This window comes from Acomys minous (genome assembly GCF_964271855.1).
Source record: "Acomys minous genome assembly, chromosome: 2".
Lineage (NCBI taxonomy): Eukaryota > Metazoa > Chordata > Mammalia > Rodentia > Muridae > Acomys > Acomys minous.
This window is the reverse complement of record NC_140484.1, coordinates 53,830,509-53,847,933: the sequence shown is the minus strand read 5'-3', so window position 1 is coordinate 53,847,933 and position 17,425 is coordinate 53,830,509. Positions and strand designations below refer to the sequence as shown.

The window sequence follows — 17,425 nt, the reverse complement described above, 5'->3', positions numbered from 1 at the left end:
TGATGTGGCCCTGCTGGTGCAGGTCCTCAGTGAGTTCTTGTATCCAGCAGCCATGTCACAGCGGTTATCGCTTTATCGCTGTCCTCCGCATTCTGCTGCACTTGTGTTCTTCCCGCCCCTTCTTCTTTGATGTCCCCTGAACCTTGAAGAAGTAGTGGCTGGTTTTTATTTTTGCCACTACTTTTCCATTTCCAAAACAAGCAAAACAACCCTACAAGATAGCTGCATTGTGTCTCAGTTTTTCTTTCATAGTCGATGAGTTTGGTTTTTAAATACTTAAAAACCTTTACATTTTTTTCAGATTTATTTTTGTTTATTTATTTATGTGTATTTTTGCTTTGTTTTTCAAGGCAGGGTTTCTATATGTTATCTTGGCCATCCTGGGTTAGGTTTGTAGACCAGGCTGGCCTCAAACTCACAGCGATCCACCTGCCTCCGCCTCCAGCATGCCAGGACATTTGAGTTTCTTATAAATAAAAGCAGCATCTAAGGTTATATTTGAGGGCTGAGGATATACCTCAAGGGTTGAGCCCCTGTGTAGCATGCACGAAAGCCCTGAGTTTAGTCATGGGGACAGCAAAAACCAGACAGTACAAGCCAGGTACACTTGAGAAAGTGGGGGGGGAAAGCATTATAATCTGAAGAGAATAGGCCAGGATCCGTGTGGGCAGCAGTTGGCAATCCCCACCCCCTTGGAGCAGCTGCCATTATGAGCAGCTCTCCACCCCACAGGAGCCTCACCACCGTTTCTCCAGAGACCGGAGACATTGTGTGTTGTTCAGGATTGCTCAGGTCACTGGCTGGCCTCTTGCCTCTTCCTGGGGATGGAAGGTTCACTCTGTTGCCCAGGCTTGTCTGTGGCCTCGACCTCCAGAGTGCCAGGGTGACAGGCCACTCTCCTGCACCCAGTCAAGGCTGACCCATTTTGAGAGGGATAGAGAACCCCAGGGTACTAGGAGAGTTGGTGGGGCCCCCCAAGCTTCCTTCTCTAATGAACCGAGCTCTGCTTTGGGGCTCTGCAGTCTACTCTCTCCCGTCCCCCGGAAGGTGCTTGGTCTAGCTGCTTTCTGGTGGTTGCCATCGTCCCCTCCCCCATCTATGCTGACATCCATGTTCCTTGTGTGGTCCATCCCCACAGTGTCCACATGTCGAGCCAGACAAAGAACGTCATGAGCGGCATCCTCTTCGGCACGGGGCTCTGGCTGGCGGTCATCATGACGATGCGTTACTCCCTGAAGGTGCTGCTCAGCTACCACGGCTGGATGTTTGCAGAGCATGGCAAAATGAGCCGCAGCACCAAGATCTGGATGGTAACCGCCCGTCACTAGCTAGAGGACCCATCATTAGCTGATGTCACGAGTCAGAGGAGGACCCTTGCCATGTCACACCTTCCCTCCTTTGTTCCTTGGTGTGTGACCTGTCCCCAGCCTCTGTCTGTGGGAAGCTATGGCTCACCTTGACTCTTGCGTGAAGCCAAAGGCTGCCTTTGCTAATGGTTTCTGGGAGTCCTGCCATCTCTCTCTTCACTTCTGTTCAGCCTGTAGTTCAGGCTGGATACTGAGTACAAGTGCCACCCACGAGGTCCTTTGGTAGCCTTGGGGCCGCTTTGCAGTCAGACACTGGATGGTTTCCTCAGCTGGCCTGATCACATGACTTACTCTAACTCTTCAGTCTTCTCCTTTTCGCCATGATCCTAAGGCCAAGGCACCCCACTTAAGGAAAAGGGCTGTGCCGTACGCACGGGCATTTGTCGAGTTATAACTAGTGCTGCAGATTTTTTTGTTTTGTTTTTGGCTTTTGAGACCAGGTCACATGTCACCCTGGCTGACCTTGAATTCACTATATAGCCAAGGATGCCCTTGAGTTCCTGGTTCTCCTGGCTCCAGCTCAGGCACGCACCACCATGCCTGGTTTGAATGAGAGCCAGTGGTCAAACCCAGAGCTTCATGCATAGCTTACCCACGTGAGCTGTCTACCCACTGAACAACAGCGGAAGCCCCAGCTAGTTTTCTGATGAGCTTTGTTTGGGGGGGGGGTTAGGGGTAGGGATGCTATCCAAGATAGAGATGATCACTCCTGGCACTTCCCTCTTTGGCACCCAGACCCCAACCCCTCCATCAGCTGTGTGGCTGTCACACGTGCTCCCAACCACATACTATATCACTGCTCTTGGCTTCTGGTCTCAAGTTCAATGTTTTATAAAGAAACAGTAGTTTTCTGCACCCAAGGTTTGTAAAGAATTTTAATGAATCTGGTCTTTAGTGAAATTGCCTTTCAGGTTGCTTTTCTCTCGGGCTCCTTCTTGGTGCATGGGAGGAGTGGGTTTGCCTGCGGGCCAGTGTGCTTGCTGGCCCCATCACCGGCCCTTGAGAACTTTTCCTGCAGGGTCCCCTTGGTACCTACCCATCACACATGTCTGGCCTCCACACTTTGTCAAACCGGCTTCTACCTTGTCTGTGAGTTTTCTAAGGTCTAGAGTAGTAAAACGGAACTCCTCAGGCTAAAACAGCAGCACCTGGGATGGCCCTTGTGGCTGATGTTGAGCCGAGTCCCAGCACTCCTGAGCACCGAGACTCATCACTGTCTACACCTGGAACCCTTAGAGATGCCCTAGTTTCTGCCAGCAGGAGACAGCTGCCTCCTAGACCTGGCCTGGCTCTGGGATGGCTCATTGTCCATGTTGCTTGACCTAATGGGCAGGTCTGTCTCGTGGGGTGGTTTGAGGGTCACGTACCTCAGATGACTTCATTCCCTATATCCAGAGCCCGCACCAGCCTCAAACCAAAGACCTTCCAGAAGAAGGCAGACAGCCCCCCTGCAGAATCGTGTCAGATGCAGGGTTCCTGGCCAGGGAAGACAGTAAGCAGTCACACTCGGAAGCCTTGGTTTTTTGTTCAGCCCAGTTTTTACTGGGACCTCTATTGTTTTGCCAAGGCCTGGTGATGTAAGGCAGGGAATGACCCCACCACAAACACTCAACAGGTCACATGCAGGTGAACCCCGACTTTGGCTCTTCAACACAGCCTCATCTTTGAAAATGTAATTTGTATCTTCAGGCTATGGTCAAGGTCTTCTCGGGCCGAAAGCCCATGCTGTACAGCTTCCAGACGTCCCTGCCACGCCTGCCTGTCCCAGCCGTCAAAGACACCGTGAGCAGGGTAGGTGCCATTCACCCTCATGCTGAGGTGCCAGCTTCCGTCCTTGGGAACAACATTTCTTTCTAATTGTGGATGTAAATCACAGTCTTTACTCTTTGTTAATGCTCAGCAGCGTCCCCTGAAGGGTTGCTATGGTGATGTCACCCCACCCCAGAGTCCTCACATTGGCTGGACAAGTGTCCTACCATTGAGCTACATTCACAGCCCTTTGATACATATATCTTTTGAATAGAGGGTCTTGCTAGGTAGCCCACACTGGCCCTGAACATTTTCTTTTTTCCTTCTTTCTTTTTTCTTTCTATTTTGTTTTGTTTTTCAAGACAAGATTTCTCTGTGTAGCCCTGGCTATCCTGGACAATGCTTTGCAGACCAGGCTGGCCTCAGACTCACAGAGATCCATCTGCCTCTGCCTCCCGAGTGCTGGGATTAAAGGTGTGCGCCACCACCACCCAGCCTGAACATTTTCTTTTAGGGTTTATTTTATTTTATTTTATTTTATTTTATTTTATTTGCGTGTCTGCGTGTTTGACTTTGTGTAGGTATGTACTGTACACTGTATGCATTTGGTGCCGTAGAAGGCTAGAAGAGGGCGTTGGATCCCCTGGAACTGGAGTTAACAGAGAATTGTGGGCCACCAAGTGGGCACTGTCATTAGAACCGGGGTCGTCGCAAGAGTGGCCAGTGCTCTTAACTGCTGGGCCGTCCCTGCAGCTGCAATGGCCTTGAAGTCTTGATCCTCTTGCCTTCCCCTCCTGATGATAGACAAGTCTTACTATACATACTCGATATTGTTTTTCCCTAGTACATTATTGCCTCTTCAGTGTTTAAAGGTGCCATGTCCCACCTATTGGGGAGTGTTTACTTTTTAATGGCTTTATTGAGAAGCACTTTAGAATTGTATAATTTCCTCATTTTAATGTGCAAAGTTCAGGAATTTGAGCGCATCCATTATTTTAAGCTGTGGCAAATACATATATAGTCTACATTTATTAGTTTTTTAAAAGGCTGGGCATAGTGGCACATGCCTTTAATCACAGAACTCAAAAGGTAGAGGTAGGCAGATCTTTGTGAGCTCAAAGCCAGCCTGGTCTGCATAGCTTGTTCTAGGCCAGCCAGGGCTACACAGTGAAACCCTGTATTTAAAAAACAAAACAAAACAAAACAACCAGGCAGTGATGGTACATGCCTTTAATCCCAGGCACTCAGGAGGCAGAGGCAGGTGGATCGCTGTGAGTTTGAAGCCAGCCTGATCTACAAAGTGAGTCCAGGACAGTTAAGGCTACACAGAGAAACCCTGTCTCAAACACCCTCCCCCCCAAAAAAGAGGGAAGGAAGAAAATGAGTTAAGGAGATGGCTCAGTAAAATGCTTGCCTTGCAAGCATTAGATCCTGAATTTGATTGATTAGAGCCAATATAAAAATGCCACGTTTGTGGTACACACTTGTAATCACACACAGACACACACACACACACACACACACACACACACACACACACACACACACACACACATTTTAATTCTTTTCAAGTGTAAGTCCAGCAGTGTTTGTTATATCTAGGGCATTGTGCAATTGTGATCACTAAGGATTGTCAGGCTTTTTTTTTTTTTTTTTTTTTTTTTGCCTCAAGCCAAAACCATAGCCATTAGGCAATAACTCCCACACTTCCTGCCCCAGTCTGCTAACTTCTGTTCCACTTTCTGTTTCTGCTTTTGCCTAGTCCAGGAATTTGACATGAGTGGGATTATGTAATGCATGACTTTTGTGGGATTTCCCCATACACATACACACACACACACACACACTACTAGCATTTTTTTTTTGAGGCAGGATTTTACTGTGTAGCCCACCTTGCCTCAGACTTGTAATCCTCCTGTCTCAGCTTCCCAAAGTAGGATGATTTTAAGGTTCATCCCTGTCCTAGGATGGCTATGCTTCTTCCTTTTTTGTGGCTGATAACACTCGTTGTGGGGTAGACCAGTTGTCTGTCCATCTGACAGGGCAACTGCAGGCTGTGTTGTAGGCAGGGAAGTTGGGAACGTCCATGCATGGTTTTGTTTTAATCTGGGTGCTTGCTGCCACTTGTCGATGGCAGTGTCCACAGGGTGGATTTCGTGTCACAGAATAGCAGGGAGTGGCTCTGTATTGAGCCTGATCTACTGTAAAATGGCTGCACCTTGGTGTGTTCCAGGCTGCAATACTGGAGGGCACCCATAGTTTTGGGCCTTCTGCCCTCCTCAGAACTGTAAATCAAAAATCCCTTGGCTTCAGGGCTTGGGTCCTGGCTTAGTGATTTAGCCCCTGTTGCCCTTGGTGGGTCCCTTTCCATCTACCAGAATGGGGAGAGGGCGAGAGGAGACTGCCAGTCCCAGCAAGGCTGGGCAGCCACCTGCCTGCTGTGGTGCAGTGTTCACCCCCAACTGTGCAGAGCCCCCCTTTCCCCTTTTGAGACCGGATCTCACATTCCCAGAGTGGTTATGGACTCCCTAGACTTTGCTATGTAGCTGAGGATGACTTTGAACCTCTGATTCTTCTGCCTTCACCAGCTTGAGTGCTGGGGTTGTAGGCCAGCCCTACTACACTCGCTTTTAATGCAGTGCTGGGGGCAGAATCCAGGGCTTTGTGTGCGCTGGACAAGTGCTCTGCCAGCTTCGCCCCTGGAGGTGCAACCTTTCTGTCTCACCAGTATACACGGTACACTTGGTGTAAGCCAGATAGTAGCAGCTGGCTCTGCTGCAGAACGGCCCCGCCCTTCATGGCGTAAAGCCTTGTTTGGCCTGGACTTTTGTGTATAGGCCAGCATTCTCTCAGAGACCCACCTACCTCACCTCCTAAGTGCTGGGACTTAGGCATCCTACATCACCCCAGCTCCAAACCTGATTTGTTTCCTGACAAATCAGACTCGTCGGCAATTCTGCTTCCTGGAACTCACTGAGGTACAGGTGGGAGTCTTCAGGGTCCTTAGAAAAAGTCATGTTCAGCCAGGCATGGTGTGACATATCCTAGCAGTTGGGGGATAGGAAGAGGATCAGGAGTTCAAGATCAGACTCAGCCACATGGTGACGTTGGGTGCAAATTAGACTACATGAGACTCTGTCTCAAGAAAGAAGGAAGAAAAGCTGGGTGCTCAAGACTGTCCGATTCATCTCAAGACACCATCCCAGGTCATCACTGAAGTAATGGCCAGATGTCCTGGTGCCTCCACCACAAGGTGGCCTTGATTATCATTCTCCTGCAGCCCTGCTCAGCCCTGCAGGGGGGTGTCTGGTCCCCAGACAGGGCAGGCCAGCTTCGGGAAGAGTTTCCAACCTTTTCTACGTGGTCTGACTTTCCTGAGGTGTGTGAAGTGGTCCTTGGCTGGGAGGTGGGCGTTTAACTCAGCCCATGTTTTCTTGCGCCAGTATCTGGAATCTGTGAGGCCACTGATGAAGGAAGAAGACTTCCAGCGCATGACAACGCTCGCCCAGGACTTTGCTGTCAACCTCGGACCCAAATTGCAGTGGTATTTGAAGCTAAAGTCCTGGTGGGCCACAAATTACGTAAGTATTCCTGCAGGTAGCTCCTTTCTCAGGGAGGTGGTTTGGTGCGAGAGTTCCCATTTGGGTCCCAGGGCTCAGGGAGTTCTGACTGTGGCCGAGGCAGCCATCTCTGCCCTGCGAACTGTGCACAGAGCTGCTAGCAGCCAGGGAGCTGCTATACATGCGTGTGGTGCCCATGGAAACTAGACGGTACTATACCCCCTAGTTATCCTGTAGGATGGAGTTACAGGTGGTTGTGAACTGCCCAACCTGGGTGCTGGGAGCCAAACGTGGGTCCTCTGCAAGCACAGCACCCACTCTTAACTACCCAGTGAACTCTCTAGGCCCTCAAAAAAAAAAATCACAAGGGCGGAGAAGGGAGCTCAGGTGGTAGAGCCCTTGCCTGGCATGCACAGTGCCCTGGGTTCAGTCTCCAACCCCATGCCTGTTTTGTGGTGCACACGTTTATTCCCGGGGCTTGGGAGATAGAGGCAGGAAGATCAAAGTTCGTGCTTATGTAGAGTTCAAGGTGATTGCATGGGATTGCATGAAACCCTGCTTTAAGAACAAAGTAAGGGGCTGCAGAGAAAGTTCAGCTAAGGGCAGTTGCCATTGTTGCAAACCCAGAAGACCTGAGTTTGATTCCCAACACCCACAAGTTGGCTCACAACCATCTATAGCTCCAGTGCCAGGGGATGCAATGCCCTCTTCTGACCTCCATAGGTACCAGGCACACACGTGGTGCACAGACATATATATAAAGGCAAACCACACACATGAAAAAAAAAAATCTTAGCGCAAGGCTTTAGTCCCAGCACTCAGGAAGGCAGGGGCAGGTGGATCTCTGCTTCAAGGCTACTGTGATCTAAGTACAAATTCCAGGGCAGACAGGGCTACACAGAGAAACCTTATCCCTTCCTCACCCATCTCTCCAAAAAAGAAAAAAAAAATCTTAAAGAAACATATATACTAAGTAGACAAAAATAAACAGAGAAAATAGACAAAATGAAACAGAAAAGCCTCCAGCAGAACCAGCAGGTGGAAGCAGACACGGGCACTGTGCTTGGGAGGACAAGAGGCCACAGACTCTCAGCCGTGGTGTTCTGGCTTTAATTGTAGGCAGCTGCCTGGTGTGCGTTTAAACTCCCAGGTGTGCACCTCAGCAGGATGCGCAAATCATCGTGGTGTGTGAAATGGGCAGCCTCCGGGTGGCTCGGGCCGCTTGCTGGGTGACACTGCAGCGGTCACTCTGGATAGTAGAGGCAGCACATTCTGGCCTCTGGCTTAGTGCTGTGGATGAGGCATACCCAGGCATCAGGAAGAGGAAGATAGATCTTTGGGGAGATTTGGGATCGTCTGTGTTATTTTTTTCCATAGTGTTGGGCATGGGACCCACGACCGGGTGAGTATCAGGCAAACATGCAGCACTGCACCCCACTTTCAGCCTGGAAACTTCAGCAGTTACCCTCTTTTTTTGGAGACAGTCTCATGTGGCCCCAGGCTAGCCTCAGACTTGCGATGTAGCAGTCTTGAACCTGCTGTAATCCTGAACTCCTGCTACCCCTGCCTGTGTGTGCACCGCTGTACAGTGTGTGCCAGTTTTATGCAGTGCTAGGGATTAGCCATCCTAACAGTTGGGGTACATCCCCCGCCCTGAGTTCTGTTGTTGTTGTTTTTTAAAAGCCTTGTGTGAAATGTTGGTCTAGCGTCCATCCGGGTCTCCCCTTAAGCCCAGTGTGTTTCTCAGCTCCTGTGGCCTGTCTGCTTAAGACAGCTTTGTTTTGGAGCCTGTCATGCTGGAACCTTCCAGAAAGTTGTATGCACCTGTGAAGAGGCTGGGCCTGGGCAGGCAGCTGTGTGGCTCCTGCTCAGCACTCTGACTTGTGTTTGCACCGTAGGTGAGTGACTGGTGGGAGGAGTACATCTACCTGCGGGGCCGAGGGCCACTCATGGTCAACAGCAACTACTACGCCATGGTGAGTTGGTCTTCCGTCCCCACGATAGCCAAGGCTCGTTTGCTTATCCTTGTGGTCGGCTCTGCTGGCTCCCTGGGAAAGCTCAAGGTGGATTCCTCTCCTCTTGCTTCTGCTTCTGTTGCCCAAGTCTTCATGTTGCTGTGAAGAGCCCACCTGGGGCCTGTATGTTAGATTCTCCTGGGCCTGAGAGGGCCCCTTGCCCTCCACCCAACAGAGCAAGCACCTGTGCATTGCAAAGCACATTCATGGCAAACAGTACTTGCTGGCCTTGAACCTGTGGTGGAACAGATGGAGCCTGGGGCTCTAATAGCAATAACCAAATTAGAACTTGTGGTGGCTTATGCCTGTCAGGCCAGCACTGGGGAGGTAGAGACAGGGGGATCAGGAGTTCAGGACAATCCTTGGCTACCTATGCAGTTCGAAGTGAGTGAGATACTCTCTCAAAATAAATAAATAGCTGGGTGGTGGTGGTGGTGCAGTCCTTTAATCCCAGCACTCAGGAAGCAGAGGGAGGTGGATCTCTGTAAGTTCGAGACCAGCCTGGTCTACAAAGCGAGTCCAGGATAGCCAAGGCTAACACAGAGAGACCCTGTCTCGAAAAACCAAAAATAAATTTAAAAAAATAAATTTGGGGCTAAAGAGATGGTTTAGCAGTTTAAGAGCACTTGCTGCAGGCTGGAAAGATGGCTCAGAGGTTAAGAGCACTGGCTGCTCTTCCAAAGGTCCTGAGTTCAATTCCCAGCAACCACATGGTGGCTCACAACCACCTATAACAAGATCTTCTGGCTTGCAGGTGTATATACGGCAGAACACTGTATACGTAATAAATAAATATATCTTTAAAAAAAGAAACACTTGCTGCTTCTCCAGAGGGCCCAAGTTTGGTTCCCAACATGTATGCCAGGTGGTCCGGAACCTTCTCTAACTCCATTTGCAGGGTATTTCATGTCCTCTTTTGGCCTCTCTGGGCACCTGCACACAGGTGTACGCTCAACCCCATGCAGACACACAAAGAAAATCAAATCAAATATGTCAAAAACCAAAAGGATTCAAAGCAGTAATAAAATTGTCTGTATATGGGGAAATGGTATATGTTAAGTTAAAGTCAGCCATAGTGGCACATGCCTTAATCCTAACACTCAGGAACCTGAAGCAGGGGGATTGCCCAGAGTTCAAGGGCAGCCAAAGCTACATAACGTAACTTGGCCTTTAAAAAAAAAACAAAAACAAACAAAAAACCCTACCTAAAGCAAATACAAAAAGCGGTTATCCCTGAGCATAGCTGTAGAAACATGTTGGTGTCAGGGAGGCCCTCTACCACGTGTACAAACCACCATGCCATCCCCATGAGCGCTCTCTGCTGTCGCCCCTCACAGGAGATGCTGTACGTCACCCCAACCCACATTCAGGCTGCAAGAGCTGGCAACACCATCCATGCCATACTGCTGTATCGTCGGAAGGTGGACCGTGAAGAACTCAAACCCGTACGTAAACTTTCCTTTCAAAAGCTCTTTCGGGAAGCTTCAGAGACGGCTCAGTTGACAAAGTGCTTGCTTTGAGAAAAAAGTGAGGCCCTGACACCATGATACCCAACCGGACGCACTGCTGCGCATCCTAGCACTGGAGACCCAGAGATTGGCAAACCCCTGCGGCTTGCTAATAGGCCTAACGTGCAAGGTCCAGGTTCAGTGAGGGACTTGGTGAGGCCTGAGCACACGTGTTCGATTTTCAATTCTGGGGACCCATGTGGCGGGAAAAGAGAGCCAGCTCCTGTAAGCTGTCCTCTGACTGCCACATGACTGTGGTATGCCAGTGAACTGCGCAAGAAAACTGTTTCTTCATAACCCTGAGTGGCTTACGTATTTATTTGGAAAGAACTTCAGTACCCTGGCACGGCTCAACAAGTCACCCAGGTGTACTACCCCAGAGGACAGCTGAGTGATGTGGGCAGCGTGCACAAGAAACAGGCAGCATTTTAATCAGCTCCTTTTAAAGTTTCCCTGTGGGATTTCCCTTTTTTTTTTCTTTTTGGCCTGTTGGTTTAAAACACCTTTTTATTACAGATTCGTCTTCTGGGATCCACAATTCCGCTCTGCTCGGCCCAGTGGGAGCGACTTTTCAATACTTCCCGCATCCCTGGGGAGGAGACAGGTAGGTGGTGCTCACCAGGGGCTCCCCTGAGACCCAGCATTTGCCATCCTGGTGTTCGGAACCACCGGGGAGCGTTGTGGGCAGGATGACCTCAGGGTCTGTCCTGATCTGAGAGCTTCCCTTTGTGAATGTGCCTCCTCTTGGAATCGCTTTGTCTTTTGTCACTGGTAGAGGTTTGGGAACAGGATCTCATGCGTTCTAGGATTGGCCTAAAACAGTATACAGCTGAGGATGGCCTTGGGTTTCTGACCCTCTTGCCTCCCACTGGGGTAATAGGCATGAGTCATTGTGCCTGGAGAATCTGTTGCTGTGACTGGAACCCCCGGCTTCACCCATACTAGACAAGGGCACTGCTAACTGAACCCCAGTGCCAGCCTGAACCCCAGTGCCAGCCTGAATTTCCTTTGTCTTAGCTTGGACAATGGGCCGGTTTCCAGATTTTTTTTTTTTTTTTACTGTTCCTTCAGCTGAGAGTTTCTTTCATTGGGCATTTTCCCCAGACCTGCTGGAATAATCCCACAAGATTGCTTGGGCATCTTGCTCTGGCCTGTGTGCAGGGTTTGCTGTAAAATACCCGTGAGAACAAACACGCCTGAGGAGCTGGATCCTGGCCCAGCTGCTTGCTGTCGGCTGCCCGGCCTGGGCTGGCGGTCATCTAATCTGCTTCTAACCTAGGTCAAGACAGGGAGGGGGACTGGATACTAGCTGGCACCACACAGGCCTGCTAGGCTCAAGTGTGCAGTATTGGTCACTTTTTAACACTGTGACAGAATACCTGAGCAAAACATTTGGGGAGGGACAATTTATTCCACCCCATGGCTCCAGACGTTGCATTCCATTGTATCTGGGACAGCAAAGCATCATGGGGTGCAGGGGCATGTGAGGGAGCAGAATGCGTAGCTCCATCAGGCAGGACACAGAGCTCGAGGGAAGGGGCTAGAGTCAAGGGTACCCTTCAGGGCTAGCAAAATGGCTCAGCATGTAAATGTGTCTGTCTCCAAGTCTGGCACTTGTGTTTGATCCCAGGGGCCCCTGTGCTAGGAGGAGAGAACGGGCTCCCACAAGTTGTCCTCTGCCCTCTACACGTGTACCAGGGCATGCCTGTCCGCACACGTGTTTGAACAGCCACCCAAGATAAATAAATAAATGTAATTTTTTTAAACTTTGAAAGAGACCCTTCAAAGATGCATGCCACGGAGGACATCTTGGTTGAGACAGGGTCTCATGTAGCCCTGATATTATGGAAATTGCTAGATCAACCAACCTGGCCTTGGACTCACAGACATCCACCTGCCTCTGCCTCCTCAGTGCTGGGTTAAAGGTGTGCGTCACCATGCCATCTCTCTACACTGGAGCCATTTCTGTTTAGCCCCTTTTTTTTTTCAGGGAGGGGTGCAGTGTCGAGACAGGGTTTCTCTGTATAGCCTTGGCTGGCTGTTTTAGCCTTTTGCTGTTAATTCATTTTAAGAGTTTTCACTGCTCTCGTGTGACTGGTTGTAAAAGGGGTACAGCCACACTACAGTGCTTGTGTGCAGGTCAGATGACAGTGCCGTGGGGCTGGTCACCAGGTCTGTACAGCAAAGGATTTTACCTGCAAGTCATGTAGCTCAGGCTAGCCTCTAAGTTAATATGTGGAGGGTGGCCTTGAACTCCTGATCCTCACAGGTGGCAAACCATCATGCCTGGCTGAAACATTTCATTTTAAAATTTTTATTCTCTTATTATTTATCTATACATTATTTATTTATACAGTATTCTGCCCGCATGTGTCTCTGCAGGCCAAAAGAGGGCACCAGATCTCATTATAGATGGTTGTGAGCCACCATGTGGTTGCTGGGGATTGAACTCAGGACCTCTGGAAGAGCAGACAGTCCTCTTAACCTCTGAGCCATCTCTCCAGACCCTAAAATGTATTTTTGCTGTTTCTTTTCATCTGTGTGTCTGTGCCTCTTTCTGTGTATGTGCACATGAGCACATGAGGTGCCCGTGGAGGCTGGAAGAGGGCATCAGATTCCTCAGAGCTGGAGTTACAGGAGGGTGTGAACCACCTGCTGTGGGTATAGGAACTGAACTCTCCCTGTGTCTTATGGGAGAGAGCTCATTCAAACTACCACATGTGGCAACCATGTCTCATAGACGAGAAAACTGAGACAGAGGCAGGCGGATCACTGTGAGCTCAAGGCCAGCCTGGTCTACAAAGTGAGACCAGGAAAGACAAGGCTACACAGAGGAAACCCTGTCTCGACAAACCAAAACCAAACAAACAAGGAGGAAAAAAAAAAAAAAAAGGAAGGGTTAAGCCAAAGGGAATGACTCAGTCCAGAGTCAAGGACCATATACTTTTAATCCCAGCACCCAGGAAGTGGAAGCAGGAGGGTCAGGAGTCCAAGGTCATCCTTGATTATATAGGGATGAGATCCCTGATCCTCAAAGAGCCAAACCAGTCAGATCTGATGCTCCCACCAAGGCCTTCTGACTTCCTGTCTCTCCCTTTGGGCCCTCACCACCTCAGACACCATCCAGCACATCAAGGACAGCCGGCACATTGTCGTGTATCACAGAGGGCGATACTTCAAGGTCTGGCTCTACCATGACGGGAGGCTGCTGAGGCCCCGAGAGCTGGAGCAGCAGATGCAGCAGATCCTGGACGACCCCTCAGAGCCGCAGCCTGGGGAGGCCAAGTTGGCTGCCCTCACGGCCGCAGACAGGTACGCACCCTTCCTGGGTCTGGGCTTCAGAGTACTCTGAGGAGGCCTTCCTCACGGGGCATGTCTCCGCTGGCACTGGCAGTAGCACCAAAACAGCCAGAGCACCGTTGTTCAGTGTTGCTTCATGGTATCAAGTCTGGCTCCTGGATGGTAGGTCACAGGGGCAGCTGAATTCAGCACAGGACAAGCAGGTGTGTGTGTGTGTGTGTGTGTGTGTGTGTGTGTGTGTGTGTGTGTGTGTGTTGGGGACGACGACACATGAGGGCACACAGAATTGAAGGTGTAGCCCTTTTCATCAAGCTATGGACGTATTTGTTAATGGCTCAGCCTTGCTACGTGGTTGAGGCTGCTCCTGCCTTCGCTTCCTACGTGCTTGGATTGGAGTCCTGTACCACCGTATCCAGCTAACTCCTCCAGCTAACCCCCACCCAGGGACCCTCGCTTTGTATGTGTCTGCGTAGTGTACATGCATGCATGTCAACGCTGGGTGTCTTCACCTGTTGCTCTGCATCTTATATTTTGAGGACAAGGTCACCCCCATAGCGTGGAGCTCCCTGTCTGGGATCTGCTTATGTCCACCTCCTCAGTTCTCGGGTGATAGGAGGAATGGGCACAGAGCCTCATCTCACTGAGCCGGCTCCCCCTCCCTCCCCCAAGTGAGCATATCTTTAAGGCCAGCTAGGGGCTGGGGGCAAGAGCAGAGGGGTAGAGTTAGTCTCTGATTAACAGTTCCTCTGTGGGAAAGAGGAACTGCCCTGTGCCCTGCTTTGAGCAGAATAAGCGGCAGGTGGGACTGGAAGGTGGGGAGGGGCTTTTGCGCTCCGAGGCCAGAAGTAGGCCAGCATTTCACAAGTGGCCCTCTGTCACTGCGCCCTGAGCTGCTCTGAAGCTGCTGCAGGAGCCAAGGCCAAGGGGCAAATGCTCTGATAAAAGAGTTGCTCCAGGCACTCAGGAGATAGATAGCAGGCGGTGTGTTGTTTGGAGCCCAGGACTGACGAGGAAAACCAGGAAATGTAAAAGGCCATGATCCATGGCTCATCTCCTGCCTCGAGGGTGTACTGGGGACCCGGGGCGTCTGTGGGTGTTGACATCAAAGGTTGTTGTGGGGTGGCGGTGGGCAATGGAGGGTAGACAGCACAGAAAGCCTGGAGGCTGAGGACAGAGTCAGCAGTAGGAGGAAGCTCCTGGAGACAGTTTTGAAGGGAAGTGGGCCTCCTCAGTGTAGACGGTGTGGTGGCACAGCGTGGTCATCGTAGGAGTATCATGTGATCCACCATGCCTGGTCTGGGATCAGGGGCCAGATGGTGTCACTCCTTCCCTGCTCCAGAGTTGTTGGGGCCTGATCTCTGAGCCTCGGGTTTCCTCATCTGAAAGATGGGTCTATGGTGCTGAAGACGTCAGTGGACTGATGCCTGACAGAGTCTCAGGGCAGGGCCTTCAGCATTTGTTGTGGCTGCTTCTGGGGGATGTCTGGGCCAGGGAAGGGTGCTCCTCCCTAGCTGCTGTAGACACCAGCTGGATTTCTTTCTTTCTTTCTTTCTTTCTTTCTTTCTTTCTTTCTCTCTCTCTCTCTCTCTCTCTCTTTCTTTCTTTCTTTTTCTTTCGTTTTTCGAGACAGGGTTTCTCTGTGTAGCCTTGACTGTCCTGGACTTGCTACAAGCTGGATTTCATTCTGAGCATTTAGACTCTGTGTGTGTGTGTGTGTGTGTGTGTGTGTGTGTGTGTGTGTGTGTTGTTATTCCTCAGGCACTATTTATCCACATTGGTAACAGGGTCTGCCCCCCCCCCCCCCCGTGTGTGTGTGTGTGTGTGTGTGTGTGTGTGTGTGTGTGTGTGTGTGTGTGTGTGTGGTGTTATTCCTCAGGCACTATTTATCCACATTGGTAACAGGGTCTGCCCCCCCCCATGTGTGTGTGTGTGTGTGTGTTGGTGTTCCTCAGGCACTAGCCATCCACATTGGTTTTGCAGACAGGGTCTCTCACCAGCCTGGCCATACCAGTTCAGGTGCTCGGGCTAGCTAATGAGCCCTGAGAATCCTGACTTCGTCTCCCAAGCCCTTGGACTGTGAGCATGCACCACCACACCCGGCCTTTCACGTGGGCCACGGGGCATGATAGTCCACTGGGCCATGTGCCCACCCAGGGCGGCTGTCTTTAGATGCATTTCCTCCTTGCCACAGAGTGCCCTGGGCAAAGTGTCGGCAGACCTATTTTGCACGTGGGAAAAACAAGCAGTCCCTGGATGCGGTGGAAAAGGCAGCGTTCTTCGTGACGCTGGACCAATCGGAACAGGGCTACAGGAAGGAGGACCCTGAGGGATCTGTTGACAGCTACGCCAAATCGCTGCTGCATGGTAGATGTTTTGACAGGTAACTCCCTTTTTTAATCTCCAGGGTTGAATGGTGGGGACGAGTTGTGGGAGATGTTTCTGGGTGTGCTTGGGTGCAGCCTCCCCAAACCTGACCCCACCCTGGGGGGGTTGTGCTCTGAAGGAATGAGCATCAAAAATGCAGCGCTCTGCTTCTTCCCGCCACTCAAACTCACGGGCACGGCGCAGGTCAGGTGGATGGAGACCCCTCTGCTCACCGCATCACCTTTCATCTATGGGTTACCTGGCTCCCAGCAGAAGGTGGTGCACAGGGCAGAGTGGGGTCAGTCCCGAGAGCCAGTGTTGGCCTTGGTTGTGGTTGTGCGGCTGCTGTGGGCCCCGCCCTCCTGGATCCCCTTTCTGTAAAGTGAGGAGGCGCCTCCCAGGCCTGGCTGGGGAGGGCACAGGCCTAGTCTCCGTTTTACAATGGTCTGCACCCCTCTGGTCCTAGGGCACACGTGCAGTATTTTATCTGTGGCACATGAAGATACGAATGACCACATGTCCTGTGTGTCCCTTTACAGTCACCTTCCTGGGGTGTAGAAATCTGGAGAACTGTCACGGGGGGGGGGGGGGGGAGGCCGGGAGGAGGAACCTTCACTCCATGCAGAAAGAAGCTCACACGTAGCTTTTGGGTTTCCGTGCAAACGTAAACCGTGGGAGCCCATGGTTATTACGTTTCTCTCCCGCAGGTGGTTTGACAAGTCCATCACATTTGTTGTCTTCAAGAACAGCAAGATAGGCATAAACGCAGAGCACTCCTGGGCGGACGCGCCCATCGTGGGCCATCTGTGGGAGGTGAGCCACACGTTGTTACCTGGGCCTGAGTGCGGAGGGAGCGTGGGAAACCTAACCCAGGCCCGCTTGAACCTGGCAGCGTTTGTCTAATCCTCTGTATCAGTTACCTTTTACGTCTCTGTGACCAAATACCTGATAAGAAGGGAGGCGAGATTTCTTTCAGCTTAGGCTTCGAGAGGGCACAGCTCAGGGTGGCAGTAGAGTGTGGTGGCTTCTTGATCGCTTTTCAGTGCACCAAGGAGCACTGACCAGACAGGAAGCCTGGCCCCCGGCTTTGTAAACCTCAAAGCCTGTTCTCAGTAACTCGCCCCTCTTAGATACCATAACATCCAGGACAGCGCCACCAGCTGGGGACCAAGTGTTAAAACACACACACACACACACACACCTGAAGACTGGATGGCAGAGGCAGACAGCGCTCTATGAGTTCAAGGCCAGTCTGGTTTTCAGAGCAAGTTCTGGGCTAGCCAGGGCTACAGGGAGAAACCCCGTCTCAAACTACAAATAACAAAAACAAAACCATTAGCCTGTGGGGGACTGCGTACATTCAGACCACAGCACTGAGTTCTTCCCTGGTGGTGTTGTACCCCACAGGAAGCTAAAGGCATTGGAGTCTTGGTTTCCTGTAACTTTTTGAGTACTGACACATGCAGGTCTCTTCATGCACCTAAAGTCACACAGTGGCTCTTGGCCCACACAGCTTGGTTTGTTCTGAAATGATAAGCTTACTGCCAGACTTCCTGGAGTTC

The 17,425-nt window shown here is 50.9% G+C and overlaps 1 protein-coding gene across 2 annotated transcripts in view; it reads left to right on the top strand.

The window, feature by feature from the left end:
* CPT1A (carnitine palmitoyltransferase 1A) overlaps positions 1–17,425 on the top strand; it is a 63,826-nt gene that overhangs the window by 29,550 nt on the left and 16,851 nt on the right. For both annotated transcript variants that reach the window (XM_084750781.1, XM_084750782.1), the window contains exons 4-12: positions 1,139–1,310; positions 3,057–3,158; positions 6,560–6,697; positions 8,575–8,652; positions 10,029–10,136; positions 10,716–10,803; positions 13,316–13,511; positions 15,691–15,879; positions 16,571–16,676. In XM_084750781.1, coding sequence (XP_084606907.1) covers positions 1,139–1,310; positions 3,057–3,158; positions 6,560–6,697; positions 8,575–8,652; positions 10,029–10,136; positions 10,716–10,803; positions 13,316–13,511; positions 15,691–15,879; positions 16,571–16,676 — 1,177 coding nt within the window. The remainder of the gene's footprint in view (positions 1–1,138; positions 1,311–3,056; positions 3,159–6,559; positions 6,698–8,574; positions 8,653–10,028; positions 10,137–10,715; positions 10,804–13,315; positions 13,512–15,690; positions 15,880–16,570; positions 16,677–17,425) is intronic.